This window comes from Marmota marmota, unplaced genomic scaffold (assembly GCF_001458135.2).
Source record: "Marmota marmota marmota unplaced genomic scaffold, marMar, whole genome shotgun sequence".
Lineage (NCBI taxonomy): Eukaryota > Metazoa > Chordata > Mammalia > Rodentia > Sciuridae > Marmota > Marmota marmota.
Window position 1 is genome coordinate 3,419,459 of NW_026000242.1, and position 16,883 is coordinate 3,436,341.

Genomic DNA, 16,883 nt, shown 5'->3' on the forward strand with positions numbered 1-16,883 from the left:
ATATATATATATATATATATTAAGATCTATCAACAACTAAAAATATATTTTTAAAAAAGAAAGAAAGAAATGAGGACTCATCAGTGTTAACTAATGTGCTTAACTAAACTCACAGACGAGCAACTAGTGCAGCTGGGATTCAAATGACACCTGCCCATGCCCTGGATCTACTAGTAGCTACTGCCTTCCCCATGGGCAGCTCTGGCCTTTTGTGGAAAGAAGAGCCAAGGACTGTGTGGCCTCTCTGGGTTGTTTTAAGAGCAGTGTTTCCTTTACATTGCAAATGACTTGCCCCATAGATCCATATTCTTGAGACCTTGCCTTGCCAGATAGAGATCCACGTATAGACAGTTAGAAACACATGGCCGCTCATTCACTGTCTCATCAGGGATAATCATTCATGCTGAGCAGAAAGGCAAGCACATGCTATCGTTCATTTTAATCCTCAGCTGCCTTCCAAGGGGAGAGCACACACAGGTAAATCTGATGCATATTTTAGCAAGGCTGCAGTAGATATTGGGGTGACCACATGATTTATTGTTCAAACTAGAATACCTCAAGAATAAAAGTTATCTAAATATCATTAACAAGCATTAAATGATGTACAATAGATGTCATCAGGAATGTCCTAGGCAAACCAGGATATGTATTCTTTACAGAAAATACGGGATGCTCAGGGACCCTCTCCAGCCCTTACTACACTAGTCAGTGACTGCTTGCCATTCAACCCAATTTAATAGTCATTCATTCATTCAGTAAACTCTCCATGGGCTGGGCCCTGTGGACAGCCCTGTGAAGAAGATGAACCCCGGCCTCATGAAACCTACATTCTAGTGGAGGAGGTGGAAAATAAACAAAGAAACACATAAAAAATTGTATAAGGTAGTGATGAGATCTGAAAAGAGAAAATGGGGTGAGGGTAGGAGTGGAGAGAAGACCTTTCAAGGGAGGCCTCCTCGAGGAGGCTGGGCAGGAAACATGAGCCTGTCCTGGGGTGGAAGCAAATACAGAGACTTGGGAAGCAGGAAGGAAAGCTGGAGAGGCTATGGAAAGCTTGAATTTCATTTTGAGTGAGATGGGAAGCCACTGGAAGGTTCGTACAGGGGAATGCTGCAATCTAATTTGCATTTTAAAAAGAACCACTCTGATTGGAGTGGAGAATCCACAGTGGAGATGCCAGGCTGGGAAAAGGGGAGCAGGCAGAAGCTTGGACGCTGGGGCGAGAGGGGTGGAGTCAGGGGACACAGTGGAGGCCGTGCCTCTAGCACTTAAGGGCTGGAGATACTGGGAACCTGCAGGAAGGGAACCTTGGGATAGGACTGATCAGCCATCCCCAGCCTAGCCCTCCTCGGTGTCTTCCCAGACTTATTTTCTCTGTGTCCTAGAAGTCGCTTCTTGAAATTTGGACACAAGAAACAAGCAAACTTGGTCCTCTAGGTCACAGGAGGAAGGCCCTGCATGTCCATACCTTTAGCTCTGTGATCTTCCTCTTTGGGGCACTTCCCCCCTTCCCACCACTTGCGCTTCAGGATTTCCAGGCGGTTGTTTTCCTGCAGCTGGAGAATGGCCAGATCAAACTCGTCCCGGAAAACCGAGCCTGCGGGGTCACAGGAGAGCCCAGGACACAGGATATGAGTGCCCTCTGAGGCACCACTCTGCTCACTCCCCTTCCCAGCACACCTGTTGGCCACTGCCTGCTTGAACCTCAGCAGGGGAGACAGGTGGGCCTGCCCACAGGAAGGCTGTGCCCTCTGGCTGTCTCTTCCTCTGCAGGAAGCAGCTGGGAGCCTTTTGGCTTCAGGCATGCTTCTCCATCTTTTCTACTTTTGTTCCCTCCATACTGACTGGCACGTCCAGCCCATGGCCAAAGACCCAAGTAAGGGTCAAGTAATGGCTTTCCAGGTGGCTCTGTCACCCCACCTCCCTGCCTGGGCACTCCCACTTTCTAAATTATAAAGATGGCCTATCCAGGTTAAGTGACCTGCCCACAGACACATGGGAAACTGGATGCAGAGCTTTCTGTCTGCCTCTAGGAAGCCCAAGCCTGTGCCTCTGGAATACAAATCTCTCAGTCAGTTGTCTGATTTCTACTTAAACTAATTTCTCAGGCACTTGTAACTGTCATTACATTATACTTGACAATGCACACTCAGAGCAGTCCCCAACCAGTGACGGGAGAGCCACCCAGGGTGTAACAGATGCCTCCTCTTGTCCATCCATGTGGAGAAGCCAGTCACCAGGGGTCCTCGGATCCCCATGGCTGCCCACCAAGTGCACCAGAACACTCTGGCCCATCCACCACCCCACGCCCCCTGCTGCTCCCTTCCTCCTCAAACAAAAAGCCTCTTTCTCTTTAGTGCAATTCTTGTTTAATTTTTCTGATGGAATGTGGTCAAGGAGATTTGGTTCTAGAATTAAGGTTTAATCACAAGAACAGCTTAAATGAAACCTTGGAAAGCTCAATGTCCCACAACAGGCGGAGGCTGGAGATCATTAACAGAAATCTGTCAAGAGACTGGAAAACAAGTATGTTGCCCAGTTTCTTTGCCCAAACTCAATGAAGGTCTGATGTCAACAGATGCTGCAGAGGAAAAAGGTTATAGTGGAGAATTCAGGCATAAACTTGGAACAAATAGATAAGTGCTTCTCAAGTTTTAATGTGCATAGGAATCATCTGGGGCTTTTGTTAAAAGTGCAGGTTCTGATTCAATAGATCTGGGATGTGGGCCTGAGATTCTGCATTTCCATCAAGTTCCAGAGCGATGCCCAGGCTTCTGGGTCACGGGCTGCACTTTGAGAAGCAAGGGACTCAGCCATCTCCCACATCTCTTCTGACTCTGGCTGCACAAGCCTGCATGGTAGAATCTTCCCTACTGTGGACACAACTATGCTTGAGCACACACACAATGCCTGCAGCATTGAATATGTCTATTTAATTAATTTGGGAGAACATCTGTAGGGTCTCATGTACGGTAGGTGCTTAAAACACATCTGCAGTGAATGGATACACAAATAAGCTGCATAACAGATGTGTCTATGTATGGAGCTAATGACTATGTGGGGTTTAGAGGCAAGAGTGCAGCCCGGCAAGGCATTTCAAGCTCTCTCAAGGAACTTTGAGGCCAGCCTCACAACACACCACATGAAAGGGCTATCCTGCTCATTCTTTGGTTGCTTACTTAGCTCAAAACAACCTGATAAATTTTCCATCTTGTTCTTCATTTTGTTTCTCTTAATTTTCCTGGATCCAACCACATCGCTTATTCTGTAGTTATGCCCTTACCTCTCACTTCAGAATAACAGACATGCATAACCTCAGGGGACCTAAAGCCTATCTCACCAATGGACTATGTAATGTTCTTTCCAGCCTCCTATGAGAATCCCGGCCAGCCCTCATCACACCTTGTCACCTATCCCCCCCCCTTCCCAGCTGATGGGTCCCAGTTGGCTGCATGGTTTTGTCAGTGAAGTACTGGATTTAAAGACAAGCATCCTAGATTCAAGCCAGCTTCTCTACCTGTTCTGTAGCCTTGGACAAGTAAGTCATCTGCTCTGAATCTCAGTTCTGTCTTCTATATAACAGGAGTAATCACTTGACCTCACTCAGGTGGGACAATTAAGTGAAAAAAACACATGTGAAAGAGCCTCAGACCAGATAAGAAATAAATGCATTTCTTTTCCTTTTTCCTTGGTTATTGATGAACATTTCTAGAATTGGTGTTTTACCTCAACTATATTAGTTATGATAAACACCAACTATTGTTTTACCTCAAATTTCTCAAGGAAACTTTTATTTTTCCAGTATTGAGGATTGAACCCAGGGACACTTAATCACTGATCTACATACCTAGCCCTTTTTATTTTTGACAGGATTTTACTAAGTTGCTGAGGCTGGCTCAAACTTGTGGTCCTCTTACCTCAGCCTCCCAGGTTGCTGGGATTACAGATGTGTATCACTGCACTTGGCTTCATGAAAACTTTCGAAACACCTGACACCTGGATTAAATGGGTTAAATCACTAGACTATTACCAGGTGCATCCTAAGTTCATTTTGTAGTTTATTCTGCTATCTTGAAAGAAAATGTCAGCCAATACATTTCTTAAACAGGCCCATAATCTGTAACATTAATAGACATCAATAAAATCTGACAGTAAATAGAGTACGTGTAGGTTTATGAGTTCCCTGAGTGAGGCTTCCAGCTTGCAGAACTGCTAGTGTAAGAATCTATGGAGTTGAGAGTGTAATCTGTATTATTACTTATGTTTATTTGCTTGATTTCTGGTTCATATTCAAGAAGTTTTCTCTTTTTATCAAATAACATAGGGAACTATGGGAAAGATGAAAAGGGCACTAATATTCACCAAGACAGGCTGAGTGTGACATGCTGCTGTAAGGTATCTGGCCAAATTATGAAGTTTAATCTTCACGATAATTCCATGAATGGGAATGAGAAACCAATTTTATGAATGGGATCACTGTGGCTCAGAAAGGTTAAAAAAACATATATTGAGATACCATGGCCAGAAACCAGAATGCATTCCCAGGTCTGCCTGATTCTAAGACCAAGCTCATTACACTCCACAGGTGTAAGAGAATCCTATAATTTAGACAGCTCTGAGTTAGGTCAAGATCAATAGAAGGGACATGTCTATGTAACCACAAGGATGTGCATGGAGGTATCAGTGCTCTCACATAACCTGATGGCCTCAGTTCTTCCCCTGATGCCTTGTACAGGACAAACCTATGCAGCAACTGCTCTCAGTGGTGCACATATGGGGAAAGCCTGCATGTCAGACTCACTTGGGGAACATGTTCCAACCCCTACTCAATTACAAGAGCATTTAAACATGTCTACCCTTATCTTCTGGTGGAGGTACTATCAGCAGGAGAAGGCCCAAAGTGTGAGTACCCTTCATAAAAACCTGGGAAACCTTTCTGGAAGCCAAACATCTCCACCCTCCTATAACAAAGCTGGACAGCACCCAGTCAGCGAACAACACCAGAGCCTTACTGCCTGTTCTCAATGACCCTTATGGACTTGGAATGGATGGATCAGTGAAACCCGCAAGTAATTTGAAAGCCATCTCATACAATCATGTCAGTAAACTTTCACAGGGGACATTAACAAATAGAAAAATTAATTCTAGTGTTCCCATCTCTTCTTTCTTCCCACTGCTAATGGAGATGTCAATCAACAAAGAAATGGCCAAGGGGCAGGAAGCAAGAGAGAGAAGGGACAAAAGGCCTAAAGAATCCACCCAGGGCATCAATATGCCCTTTAATAATTAGAATTAGCCTTTGATAATGAATCAATTAAATAAACAATCAACGAGCTCTTTAATAATTAGAGTTGAGCTCTGATCACTGATTAGTGGAAGCATTGGGGTTGGCTTTTATCTTTCTTTAGCTTTAAGACTGCCCACCTCAAGTCACTGTTAAACTGGCTCTAGAAACAGGGGTTACTGAATTCAACACGGCAGTCAGTGGTTGTAGCTACGCTGGCCCTGCCTGGATGAAGCTCCCCACAGAGGCTGCTCTCTCCTGCATACCGACTGGCATGCCAATCCCATAGCCCTTGGTGTCCAGCAGGCCCCCGATCTGAGTGAGGTTGCAGTTTCGCTGCCGATAGTACTCATTCATGGTGGACTCCAACAGGAAGGCATAGTTGGAATTCAACACCCTGGCGATTCCCTCCTCTGTACTCTTCACGAACACACTTGGCTGCTTGGAGTACATGTAATTCCACATGCGTTGGTAGGTCTGGTAGCGGGAATTCTGGAGAAAGAACAGACAGGAAGCAGGATTGGGAAAAGAGAAAGGAAATGTGGGTTTAGAGAGGGAGGGAATCAAAGCCTTAAACTGCTGGCCCTTCTGCCACTCCACCTCTCCCCTTCAATCTCTCAGCTCAAGATGTTCACTGTCACTGAATGGTGGCCAAGGAGGGACTTGTGTCTTTACAGAAAGATCAGAAAGCAACAGGGTCCCCAGGCACTGTGAATTCTGTCTCCTGGTTTGATCTTCGGTTCTGCCTCATCTACCCCCTAGAGAGGTCTTCTATTGCCTACTTTCATTTTCTGGTAGAAGAATTAAAACTCTGGTTGCATCCCTTCATCATCCCTTAGTGTGGGGCGGTGAACTCAGGTTCACTAAGACTTATACAGAGACACCATCTGAAAAACCAGTGCAGGTATTTTTTATCCACCCTAAAGCAATTTATCAACCACACGGCCAACACTGGCTTCTATTTTGCCAATAATAACAAAACAGAATTCTGAGGGTCTATCCAAACTCTGCATTTACATGATGCTTTCTCTGGCCTCTATGTCAAAAGGCACAGAGACTTGTATGAAAAACAAAAAACTGAAGGCCTTGATCTCATTTCATGTGAAAATGAACTTCTTAGATATTAGGTTGGTTGGACACCTATTAGCCCCAGGGGAAATCTGCTTCCCTTGAGCTCTTGAGGCTTATAAAAACTACTATTTTGTCTGGCCTGGTTCTGTCAGCCTTGGTGATCAATCAGTTTTGCCTGTCAGCATGATATTGTGGCAGCACCTCCTCCTGAGCTTTGCAAGGGAATCCCAAAGAAGCCAAGAGGGTCCCTATCTGAGGCCTGTCAGTTTGGGATCAATGACATCAGTTCTTCCTTAATCTAGTGTTGCTCAAACTTCAGTCATTTGTGTAATATTTTAATCTTGCTTTGGTTAAGTGCTACCCATAAAATCTAACTTACTTCTTAAAATTTAAAGATGCCTCATCCTATCCAGTGATGTAAATAAAACTACTGGTTTGATTCATAGCATATATATTTTTTCCTAATGCACATAAAATAAACATGAAACTATTACAATTTTTAAAATGTTCCATCACATTAAGCTTCAAATCACCTCAAGTGCATGTATAATGTTTCAGGATGGGCTGGTATGAACCCAAAGTCCTTTGGGGACCCCATTCTGGGGACATTTTGTGGAGCAAAAGAAAAATGAGCCCCATGTGGACCTTCAAATTAGATGTTCAAAAGAGATAATGAGATGAGGAGAGATGTTTTCATCTCCAGTGGACAAACATCTCAACTTTATTCTGCCCAATTCCCAATGTTGGTGAGCAACCAAATGGGGTTTACTTGGAAGAAAGTCATGCTGGAGCCTCCGTGAATTGTGCCATACTCAATGGCGGTCTGGTCAGCCAGGTCATCCACTGACTCAATGGGCACATCCATGCGCTGCACAGTCAGGAAGGCTGCCAGGTTGGCCGTGTAGGATGAGATGATGATCAGCGTGAATGCCCACCTACGTAGGAAAAGACCAGGAAGTCATCACTGCACTTTCGGGAGCCTTGGCCCCCAAACCCAGACTTGCTATGGCACAGGAGAGACCTGAAGAAGCTCTCAACTTAGTGGGGGAAGAGGAAGGAGGCGGAGCATAGGATGTCAAGAGAAATGAATTGAGTTGGTGAATGTTGCCTGGAAGTAGACAATTGATTTTTTTTTCTTATTTCTGAAAGGAGGTGATTATTGGTTGTTATTCAGAAGATATGTTGTCCATGCACATGAGATAGTTGGGGGGCTATGGGAAATGAGCCAGTGAATGAGCAAAGGGTGCCAGTCCTGAGCCAGGCCACCTCCCCTGCCCCTCACGCTGAGGTCAACCTTCAGATGTGCCTCTCCAGGTACTGACCACCTGCCATGAGCTACAACCACCACCTTATAGAATCCCTACAACTCAGGGAGGCACATTTCCTTTCTCTATTTTACAGATGAGGAAATGGAGGGTCAGAGAAGTGAAGTAGCTTGCTAAATAACACATTGATAAATTCTTATTTTAGAACTAGTTCTATAACTCTTAACAGCAGAAAATCTTTCATGGAGATAGACTGGTGGGAAGTATCTTTGAACTGCTAAAAAAGTTGGAATCTGGAAACAGTCTTACAACAGTCATGCTATTCCATACTAGAAGATTATTGTAATGAGTAGCTAGAGCTCATTTATAATTGGAATAATTTTGCGATGCAGGCAGCATATACACTAAAGTCATTAATGACAGTTTGTTCGCGTTGGTAGGTTAAACAAGCTTTTCCCATCTGGTCAACAGTACAGATCTGCATACTGATCCCTTTGTGTGTGTATAACAGGTTTGAAGATAGATCCATGCCCAGTTCAGGTTAGAGAAGCACAGAATCTGAATTAATGGGGTCTGAATGCCTTTACACATTATGAACTCAGCACCAGTTAAAGCACAGTGTTTGCCCCAAGACCCAGCAGCTGGCAGCCACTGGATGGATTTTCAAGAGCAAAAATTTCCCTTGTCTCTTTTCCCACTGTCACCAAGACCTGCTAGCTGTCTCCCTGGGGGGGCGGGGTGAAGTAATAGGGGAATATACCAACTCAATGAGCACATCGATATGCTGGACCTGCAGGGAGGTGAACTGGTTTTCTGTTCTGGTCACATTGCACCTGTGAGATTGTGGGGGAAGTCACTGGCCTTCTCTGAGCTCATTTGTCTAATGATAAATAGACAATGACCAGACTATGTTTGGGGATAATAATGCCAGCTCTGCCTGTCTTTTGGAGTTGTGAGATCAAATGAGGTAGCATATCCTTGAAGACTAGATGGATGGGAGACAGAAATGTAGAGGAAGGCCCTTGGCCTCCATATGGGATGAAAGGCACTGGGCCACCTCCTTACTAGGTGACCCTCCCTGCTCAAGGCCTGCTGTCTCGGGCCTGCCTCGGCTCTTCCACTCTGACCATGCCCAGGAACAAGCCTGTGCTCTGCAGCTACTTAGTGGCTTTGGTGAGAACTAGGGGTCGATGTGCCCTGGGCTGGGTTGAGAGCTGACCGGCAAGTCCCCTCAGCCACGTGGCTACACTCTGGCATCTGTTCCACATTGGACAGTGTGCGGCTGTTTAGGTTCCTGAGCACTAGGGAAGGGGTCACAGAGCCGACGTGACCAGTGCAAGCCCACTGCTTGAGCTGAGAAAGCAAATGATGCTATCTCTGGCGGGTCAGAGGGGCACCATCAGTTGTAAAGCTGGCAGTCTTGTGAGCAATAAGGCATTTTCTTTCACTTGCTCTGGGTGAGGAGGCCACGTAGAACTGACCCAACCAAGGCCCTCGTTTAATAACTAAGAACTCTGAGAGGCAGAGGGGTACGCTGACAATTTGGGATGAGAGGCTGATGAGGGTCCCTCACAGTGGCTCCCTTTCAGTGCTGAGCCCTCTTCCCAGTGTGCTCTGAAACACAGTAACCAAGCCGCCTGGGGCAGCTATGTAGGGCAGCACTGAATGGTGGCCTGTGGCAGGGAAGCCCATAGGACTCTGGCCTCTGAAATTGTCTGGAAGAGGAATTTCCTGGGGTGGGGTGAAGGGAGTTTACAGGTGGATGAAGTGGGCAATGGGGCCCTACCTGTATGAATAGCAGAGAACTCTCTGGAAGGCAGGAGCCCAGAGAGAAGAAAATTAGCATCCCTAGCTGACAAGTTCTCATCTCCCAGGCTTCTGCCCAGGCTGCCTGTGACTGTCCCTGCTGGACTATCCCTTCTTCCTGGGGACAAGGGCCCAGTTCTCCATACTGACATAATCAGTGACTTCCTGGCAATGTCTGGTAATAGGTGAGATCTTGCCCAGGAGGTTTAAATCCCACAATTATAACTTATCAAGGGAAATGAAGACTCCAGATTGGTAGGGGCGACTGTCCCAGCTACTACACAGCCCCAGAGGCAACTCCAGTACTTCTGTCTGACCTGCACCAATACCCAAGGATGGAAGCACCACCACTTTTCCTTTTCCTTGGCTTAAACAAGCCAAGAAGGAGGCAAGAAGACGGAGGCTGTAAGTCATGTAAGTGATAACTGCCAAACCTGCAGTGGATTTTTAAGAGAAGACCAAGACTTGTATTTTGTGAACTTTATATTTTCATACCTATATTTTTCATTTCCAGCATAACAGTCTAATAAAAATTATTAGTCTCATATATTCATGTAGAATTCTCAAGTTTTCAAAGAGTTTTCCCACCCATTGAATCATTTGTCCATTTCTGCATTTTCCCACACTTGCTGAGGTGGATGGGTCAAGCCCCAGAGGTAAGAGCAGGGCCAAAGCCCGAGAAAGCCAGGAGAAGGGGGCATGGTGTGGCATCGTCCTCCTGCAGGGATTTCCTGCTGCAGCATCAGATTTGCATAAATCTGCATATGCCTTAGTTGGCGCAGCCACTTCAACCTCAGGTTTTGCCAGGTCAAGAAGTTATCTTTACTTTGCTGTGGGCCAGCAAGTGTTTTCTCGTCTCCTCTTCCTTCCAGTCTTGGCTCCTCTCTCTATCCAGACCACAGAGGCAGAGAAAGGGGAAACAGAGAAGTGAGAGTGCACACGGCCCCCACTCCCCACCTTGTGACCTGGCAGAAGTGACCTCAGCTCCCAGCGAGGGTCTGCTGAAGAGGCAAGGCTTCTGAACTCTCCTTGGGGCTGCTAAGGTTCCTGCCTCCAGCAGCTGGGGCCAGCCTTATCTGAAGACTCCCATTGAGTCCCACCACCCCTTGAGACCTGGCCCTGTCCCATCCTGGGACCTTACCAGACTCCACTAACACAGCGGGTGGATAAGGCGCGAGGGGCAATGGTGGAGCCTTGCTGCATGAAGCCCCCAACCGGAAACCAGAGGCTGTTGCCAAGGGAGTACTGGTTCACCAGGAGGTTGCACCGGCCCTGGGCACACGGGTGTGGGCTGTACCACTCGTAGGGCGTCAACCTGTGGGAGAAAAGGAACAGACTTCAGTGCCAGGGAGGATGGGCATGATGGGAGGGTGCTGGAGAGGCGGGAGGTGCACTCCATTCTGGCCTCACCTCTCTGCCTCAGGACTGGGCCTTGTCACCTTGGGCCAGTCATTCCCCTTTGCTGGACTTGGATTTTTTTCCCCATCCAAAAATAAAAGAATATAAAAATTAATGGAGTAGTTGGATTAAGTTGGTGGTTCTCAAATGCTTTTTCTTTAATTAAAAAAAAGCCATACTTTTAAACACTTTTTTCCCTTCAAACAAATTCTGGTGCAGAACTTTCATATATAAAATAGATAAAAGTGGAGGCACCTGCCTGGAAGCTGAGAGTATCAGGGGCTGGGCCGTCTGGGAAGTCGCTTGTTCTCCACCTCAAGGTGCTCAGGGAGGAAACTTAAGGTCCTAATAGGACCATGGTTTGAAAACCCTCAGCCTATTTCTATCATTCTCAAACTCCAGACTTTATATTAGAGTCACCAAGAGGCTTGTTTAAACACAGATCACCAGGCCCTACCCCACAGCCTCTGAACCAGTAAGTGTGGGTGGGGCCTAAGAATCTGCAAGTTCCCAGGTGATACTGACCCCCTCCAATTCAGAGTCTACGCTGATAATAACCAGCTCACACTTGTGAGATGCAGCTTCCCAGGGCCCAGCCCTGGAGATTCTAAGACACTGGGACTGGGGAATTCAAATGTTTAAAAGCTCCCTCTGTAACTCTGATGATCAACTGGCTTTGGAATGGCTGCCTGAGAGCTATAGGTTTGAAACATTTTCTCTCTAAAATCTTACCCAAAAGTACAATATATAAGAAATAAAAGTCCAGTGGATCTGGATGAAGAAACATTAAGGCCCCAGAGCTCTGGCTGCCCCCAGAGTCTGTGGTAGGTCCCAAGGGCCTGTGCATTCCATAGAACCCTGTTTGCAAACCACTACCTTAGGATAGAATATTCTGGGCTAGTTTATCGTGTGTGTGTGTGTGTGTGTGTGTGTGCTTGCTCATGTGTGTGTACATGTGCGTGTGTGTATGTTTACGCTGTATGGATAGACTCTATGGATAGCCCTTTAATACATTTTTGTTATGTTTTGTCCATGCAGGATCCTGGGGTCAGTGGGTGGGAGTGGGGCAAGGAAGAAGGGTGACATAGCCCCTCAGGGAGCTTTAGCTTCCTCTGGCATGGTGTGGCAGGCTTGTGTGTGCATGTCTGGTAACCAAGCCCCAAGACCCTTTTCAGGGCCCTGGAGGTGACCTGAGAGCTGTGGCGTGCTCTCAGGGGCTCAGTCACTGAGAGCATCACAGAGCGCGGCGCTGGCTCCACCGACAGCTTCCTAAAGGCGGCAGCAGACAGTGCTGCGAAATGGAGAGCGGAGTGTCAGACAGTGTGTGAGCTCCCGCGCCTTGCCAGCTGTCACTGACAACAGATACTTGACAGTGGCAATGCCTACAGGCCCAAGAGAGGTAGGTGGCACCCGAGCAGCAACTCAGCCCCTCTACCAGGCTGTAAGCAGGGCCATTCTTTGTCGGGTTGGATCTTCTGGCCCAGACGGCTTTCCCAATCATGGCCTTATCTCCCTGGGAAGAGCACTGATAGGGTGAGGCAAGTCATCTTGGGCAGGATGGGAACTGCGCTGGGGTTAAGCACACTGAGATTCTTTAGGCCTCAGGACCCCGATACCGCCTGTCCTAAGTGGAAAGAGCACGTTCCCCGTGATCCTGGAAACAAACACACCGGTGGTGGGGAAGACCCCAGCCTGCAGAGGTGGGATGCACACTAGTGGCCCAGTGCTGTGGGATGGAGGCAAAGGAGTCCACTGAAAAGACACCTGCAATAGAGCCTCCATCGAATTTCTAGGAGCTCATCCTGAACTATTCTCCACTCCCACCCAACGGTCCTTGGTGACCCTCCATTGCAGTAGGCTGAACAGACAGTGGGCACTTGAGTGAGTGGCCTAGGGCCACTAGGGCTTGTTCCACTTCTGGATATAATTCAGCTCTCCTGAAGCCCAGGCTGGCTCAACAGGCCGTAAGCTCAGAGAGAAACAACCCTCTCTGCACATTCTTAGTAGGACATAGCTTGGGATGCCCTTAGGTTTCTCTGTAGGGCTAGAGACAGCCCCTGGCTTCTGAGGAGAGAGGAGGGATTATCCTCCCCAACTGCTGATCTGAACCATTTGTTTCCACTCAACACTAACTGCAAATGCTTCCCTCCATCCTGTCCTCTTGCGCCTGCCACCCTCTATGGTTCTTATTGAACAGAACAGCTGTGTTTTCAGGGGCAGATTCAGGCTCTGTGCAGAGGAAGTATTCTCCCTGGCCTATGTCACTGCAGCCTCCAGTCCCCCCACTCTGAATTTGCAGGATCCGTTTCTTGTCATTCAGCACTTTGTGGTGGATTCTGGCAAGGATTGATGTCAGGGCAGCCAAATGCATAGTACTTAATCAGAGTGATCTTCCTGCCACCTTCTCCCCTCCTCCCTTTCCTAAGTCTCCTACACAAGCAGGGGGCCAGAGACCAGACAGCAGGAGGGGACAAGAGTCAGGGGTGTAGAAACAAATCCAGACAAGCTCACCTGTCTGTACTGTGCAAGTCAGGGAACACACACGAAGATGGATGGGTGGGTAGTGGGAGGTCTACAGCTGGGCAGAGAGCATTTCAGGCCCCCAGTCCCTCTCCCAGTCCCCTAGTTTGGCAGCAAGGTCCTCTTAACCACCCATCTCCTCCTCCCAACCCCCCACCCCATGCAGTTTCCAGAGGTGGACACGAGGTGGCGGTGTGAGGACAGGGAAGGGGAACGGATAGTACCGAGCCACGAGGAAGAGGACACAGCTGACAGCCAGATAGGCTAGGAGCATGAAGAGCCAGACACCGGGAGAAAAGGGGTCCAGGAAGGAGAAATAGCCGGGTCTGCGTCCCTAGAAATGGAGATGAAAACAAGATTCACCATACACATTCAGTCAAAATGGCCCTTGGGCAGGGCAGGGCAGAGGGTATGGCGTGTATAGGTTTGGCCCCAAATTTCTTTGGGTTCTGGGTGATTAGTTTAAATGATACAGTGGGATAAAGGGTTAGTGGGGGCCTCTCCAGAACACCTCCCACTCTAAATTCAGCAGACGAAACAGAACAACAGCTTGTACCAGGAGAGTGGACCAGCCCCCCAGTGCCACTCACTACTGCCAGTGTGCACTGGCTCAGGCAGCACCTGTGGGCAGAAATGAAAACTGGATGCCAGCTCCCTGTCATTTTTTGCAAGAAAGCAAACTGGAATAAAAAGAATGGAGTTAAGCTGTCTGCCTTGCCTTTAGCTGTGTGGCCTTGGGCAAGTCCCTGATGGTCTCTGGACGCAGCTGGAGCTGGGATAGATCAGAACCAACTCACTGGTGGCCTATGAACCACATATAGCCCGCGGACTTGTTTGCTTATTTGTTGACCTAGCCATGTTTCATTTTGTATTAGTTGCCAGTATTAAACGATTAGGAGATTTCACGTAAATAGCTAGATTTCACATATCTAAGAACAAACAACACGGGAGATCTAGCAGCACTAGAGCTGAACGGTGCTGCCACTGTAGACAGCGTGTTGTCTCCAGCTCCTGCCTGATGACTTGATCCTGTGCCAGGCTTGCTTCTTTCATTTACTATGAAATCACTGGACTAGATATCCCCTAAGGACCATTCTAAATGGAAAATGCTATGCTTTCATGATCTCAGGAGTCTGGGATGTCAGTCCACAGATAGGACCGGAAATCAGTGTTAAGCTCAGGTATTCTATGAACAGGTGAGCTTCCAACCTCAAGATCATATTTGTCGTGGTAACAACCTGCCATCAATATCCAGGTGTGTCATTTTTACCCTGGGGTCCTCTGAAACACAAATGGGAACCATCTATGCCAATACTGAGCAGAACTCAATCAGCTCTCAAAGCTTGCATTATTCACAAGAGGCCAGAAGAAGCTGAGAAACTCCAAGTGACAATATTTGTCCCCTTAGTCACATGTGTGGCAGGTGGGAGACAGTTGTGCACGATCCTTCTGTCTTTACACAGACCCAGTCATGGGTGATTTTCACCTTCTCTTGTGGATGGTTTTTCATTCCTTTTCAGAGTGCCAGTGGGCACATTCCTGAATTAACTCGGGAACAGTGTATTTTATCCTTTGGGACAACAGACCAGAGGGGGTACAGAGAAGACGTCAATAACTCATCCTTGCCAATGGGGCAGCCTTTCTTGGGTTTTGTGGCCTTTTAACAATGTGGCAGGGACATCTCAGGTGGTCCTTCTCAAACTGGTTTTCTTTCACAGTATGGCTTAGGCCAGAGAACAGCCCTTTGGAGAAATTGCAATTATTTTCCTTGTAGTGCATGCACAGGCCACTCAGGTCATCTACTGGGAAAATGAAACAATTTGAGGGACAAGTCCCACTAACTAAGGGAAGGGAATAGGAGAGGAACGGGGAGAAGGTCATGTGAGCATGTCTGATCCCATCATTACATAAATCCTCTAACAGAAAGTAAGGGACTCAAGAGCAGCAGAATCAGGGTCCCTGCTTGGTCATTCTGGTGTCCATCATGGGCTGTGTCTTCTTCATCATCCCAAGAGCCAGTGTCAGGCACAGAAAAACACAGACAGTACAGAAGGCATAGGCAGAGTCTGGAAGGGGACAAAGGATCTGTTCCTGTCTGAGCTCCTACTGCAGCAGAAATCACTAGCTGGTCTACTCCTGGGGTCCCTCTTAGCCCTAGACTTTCTTTGGGAAAATGTGTGTGAATCCCATGTTCTCTGTCATTCAGGACTATTTCACTTTGTATCTCTCAGCTGAGAAATATCCAGGAAGAAAAAAAACATCTTTTATTGTTGTTTTCTGAATCTGAAACCCCATTAGATGCTCAATGTCAGAAATCTATACCTGATTATATCACAATGAGTGAAATTGAGGAAAATGACAACACTGTTTAAAGCTGCCATATTTGGTTATGGGTGATAAGGAATGATGCACAGCCGTGAGAAAAAATCTTGGAGACTAAAGTTATAAAACAGAACATCACACAAACAAGGACCAAGACACAAACACAGCTCCGCCAGGAACGTATCAGTCCTGTTGGCAAGGCAACATCTGATTCCACATGTGATTGTCTGACGCCAACCAGAAGAGGAAGGACTGGGCAGTCATTTGAGATTTGGGTCTGGGGTTATTACAGCCTTGGCTCAGGCCATTGAGATGATGCCAAAGAGAAGTGCGCTTCTTGCAGGACTCTGAATGCCTACCATTTTTTTTTCTATGCAGTGCTTTAGATTGCTTCCTTCCCAAAGGACACCTGAGTTACCAGCACTTGGAGCAAATCAGGTGTCACATGCCATAGGCATTTCTTCCAAATAATAGTTTTTCCTGAACACCAAGGATGTATGATGGTGATGCTTTTCTTCTGAAGAACTAAAAAAATGCTTCCCTATGTTTTCTTGATTTCAACACCCAATTTTCCATACTGACAGATGGAAGAACTGAGTCCCAGGGAGGTTAAGTGCCGTGCTCCAACAACTAGTGATGGCTTCAATTTCTCTACTTCTCGTTCATCAAGCTGTGCCATACTCTTTTCATTCAAATGGCAGCTGTATCAAATCTTTCTCTCCTTTTAATTTTGCAACTTGTTCCAATAAACTCCCTAATTAATCCCACACCTTCCCCCAGTGCCAGCAGAATCCCAACCTATTTTATCTGAACCCCTTGAGGTAGTCGTGTTATTTATTTATGCTCATCATCGTTTACTGTGACTCTGTTGTATTTATAGACATTTGTATTGATTTCTACAATCAATATAACTGCTGACTACAAGTTGGGCTAGTTCCTTCTGGTGAATACAACCACTTTGGAGGTAGATAAGTGGTGTTTTATATAGATAAATAGATGATATAGATATATACCTCAATGTCAAAGACAGGTCAAGCCCGGCTGGCAGAATTGAATATTAGATGGCAGCAAAATTAGAACTAGTTCACTAGATTTTGAACTGTGGTTCAGACTGACCACATCAGAGTCAGCATCCTTGATGCTCTTTGATGATGGGAGAGACCCAAAGGGCTGGTCACCGACAGACCATGATTCTGGTGTGTTCAAGTCCTTTGATA

General features: G+C 46.8%; 1 protein-coding gene across 4 annotated transcripts in view; it reads right to left on the bottom strand.

Annotated features, from left to right (window-relative positions):
- Grik4 (glutamate ionotropic receptor kainate type subunit 4) overlaps positions 1-16,883 on the bottom strand; it is a 363,614-nt gene that overhangs the window by 14,573 nt on the left and 332,158 nt on the right. For all 4 annotated transcript variants that reach the window (XM_048795923.1, XM_048795924.1, XM_015489727.2 and 1 more), the window contains 5 exons: positions 13,569-13,678; positions 10,568-10,741; positions 7,125-7,290; positions 5,551-5,776; positions 1,469-1,597 (listed from right to left, as the gene is read on the bottom strand). In XM_048795923.1, coding sequence (XP_048651880.1) covers positions 1,469-1,597; positions 5,551-5,776; positions 7,125-7,290; positions 10,568-10,741; positions 13,569-13,678 — 805 coding nt within the window. The remainder of the gene's footprint in view (positions 1-1,468; positions 1,598-5,550; positions 5,777-7,124; positions 7,291-10,567; positions 10,742-13,568; positions 13,679-16,883) is intronic.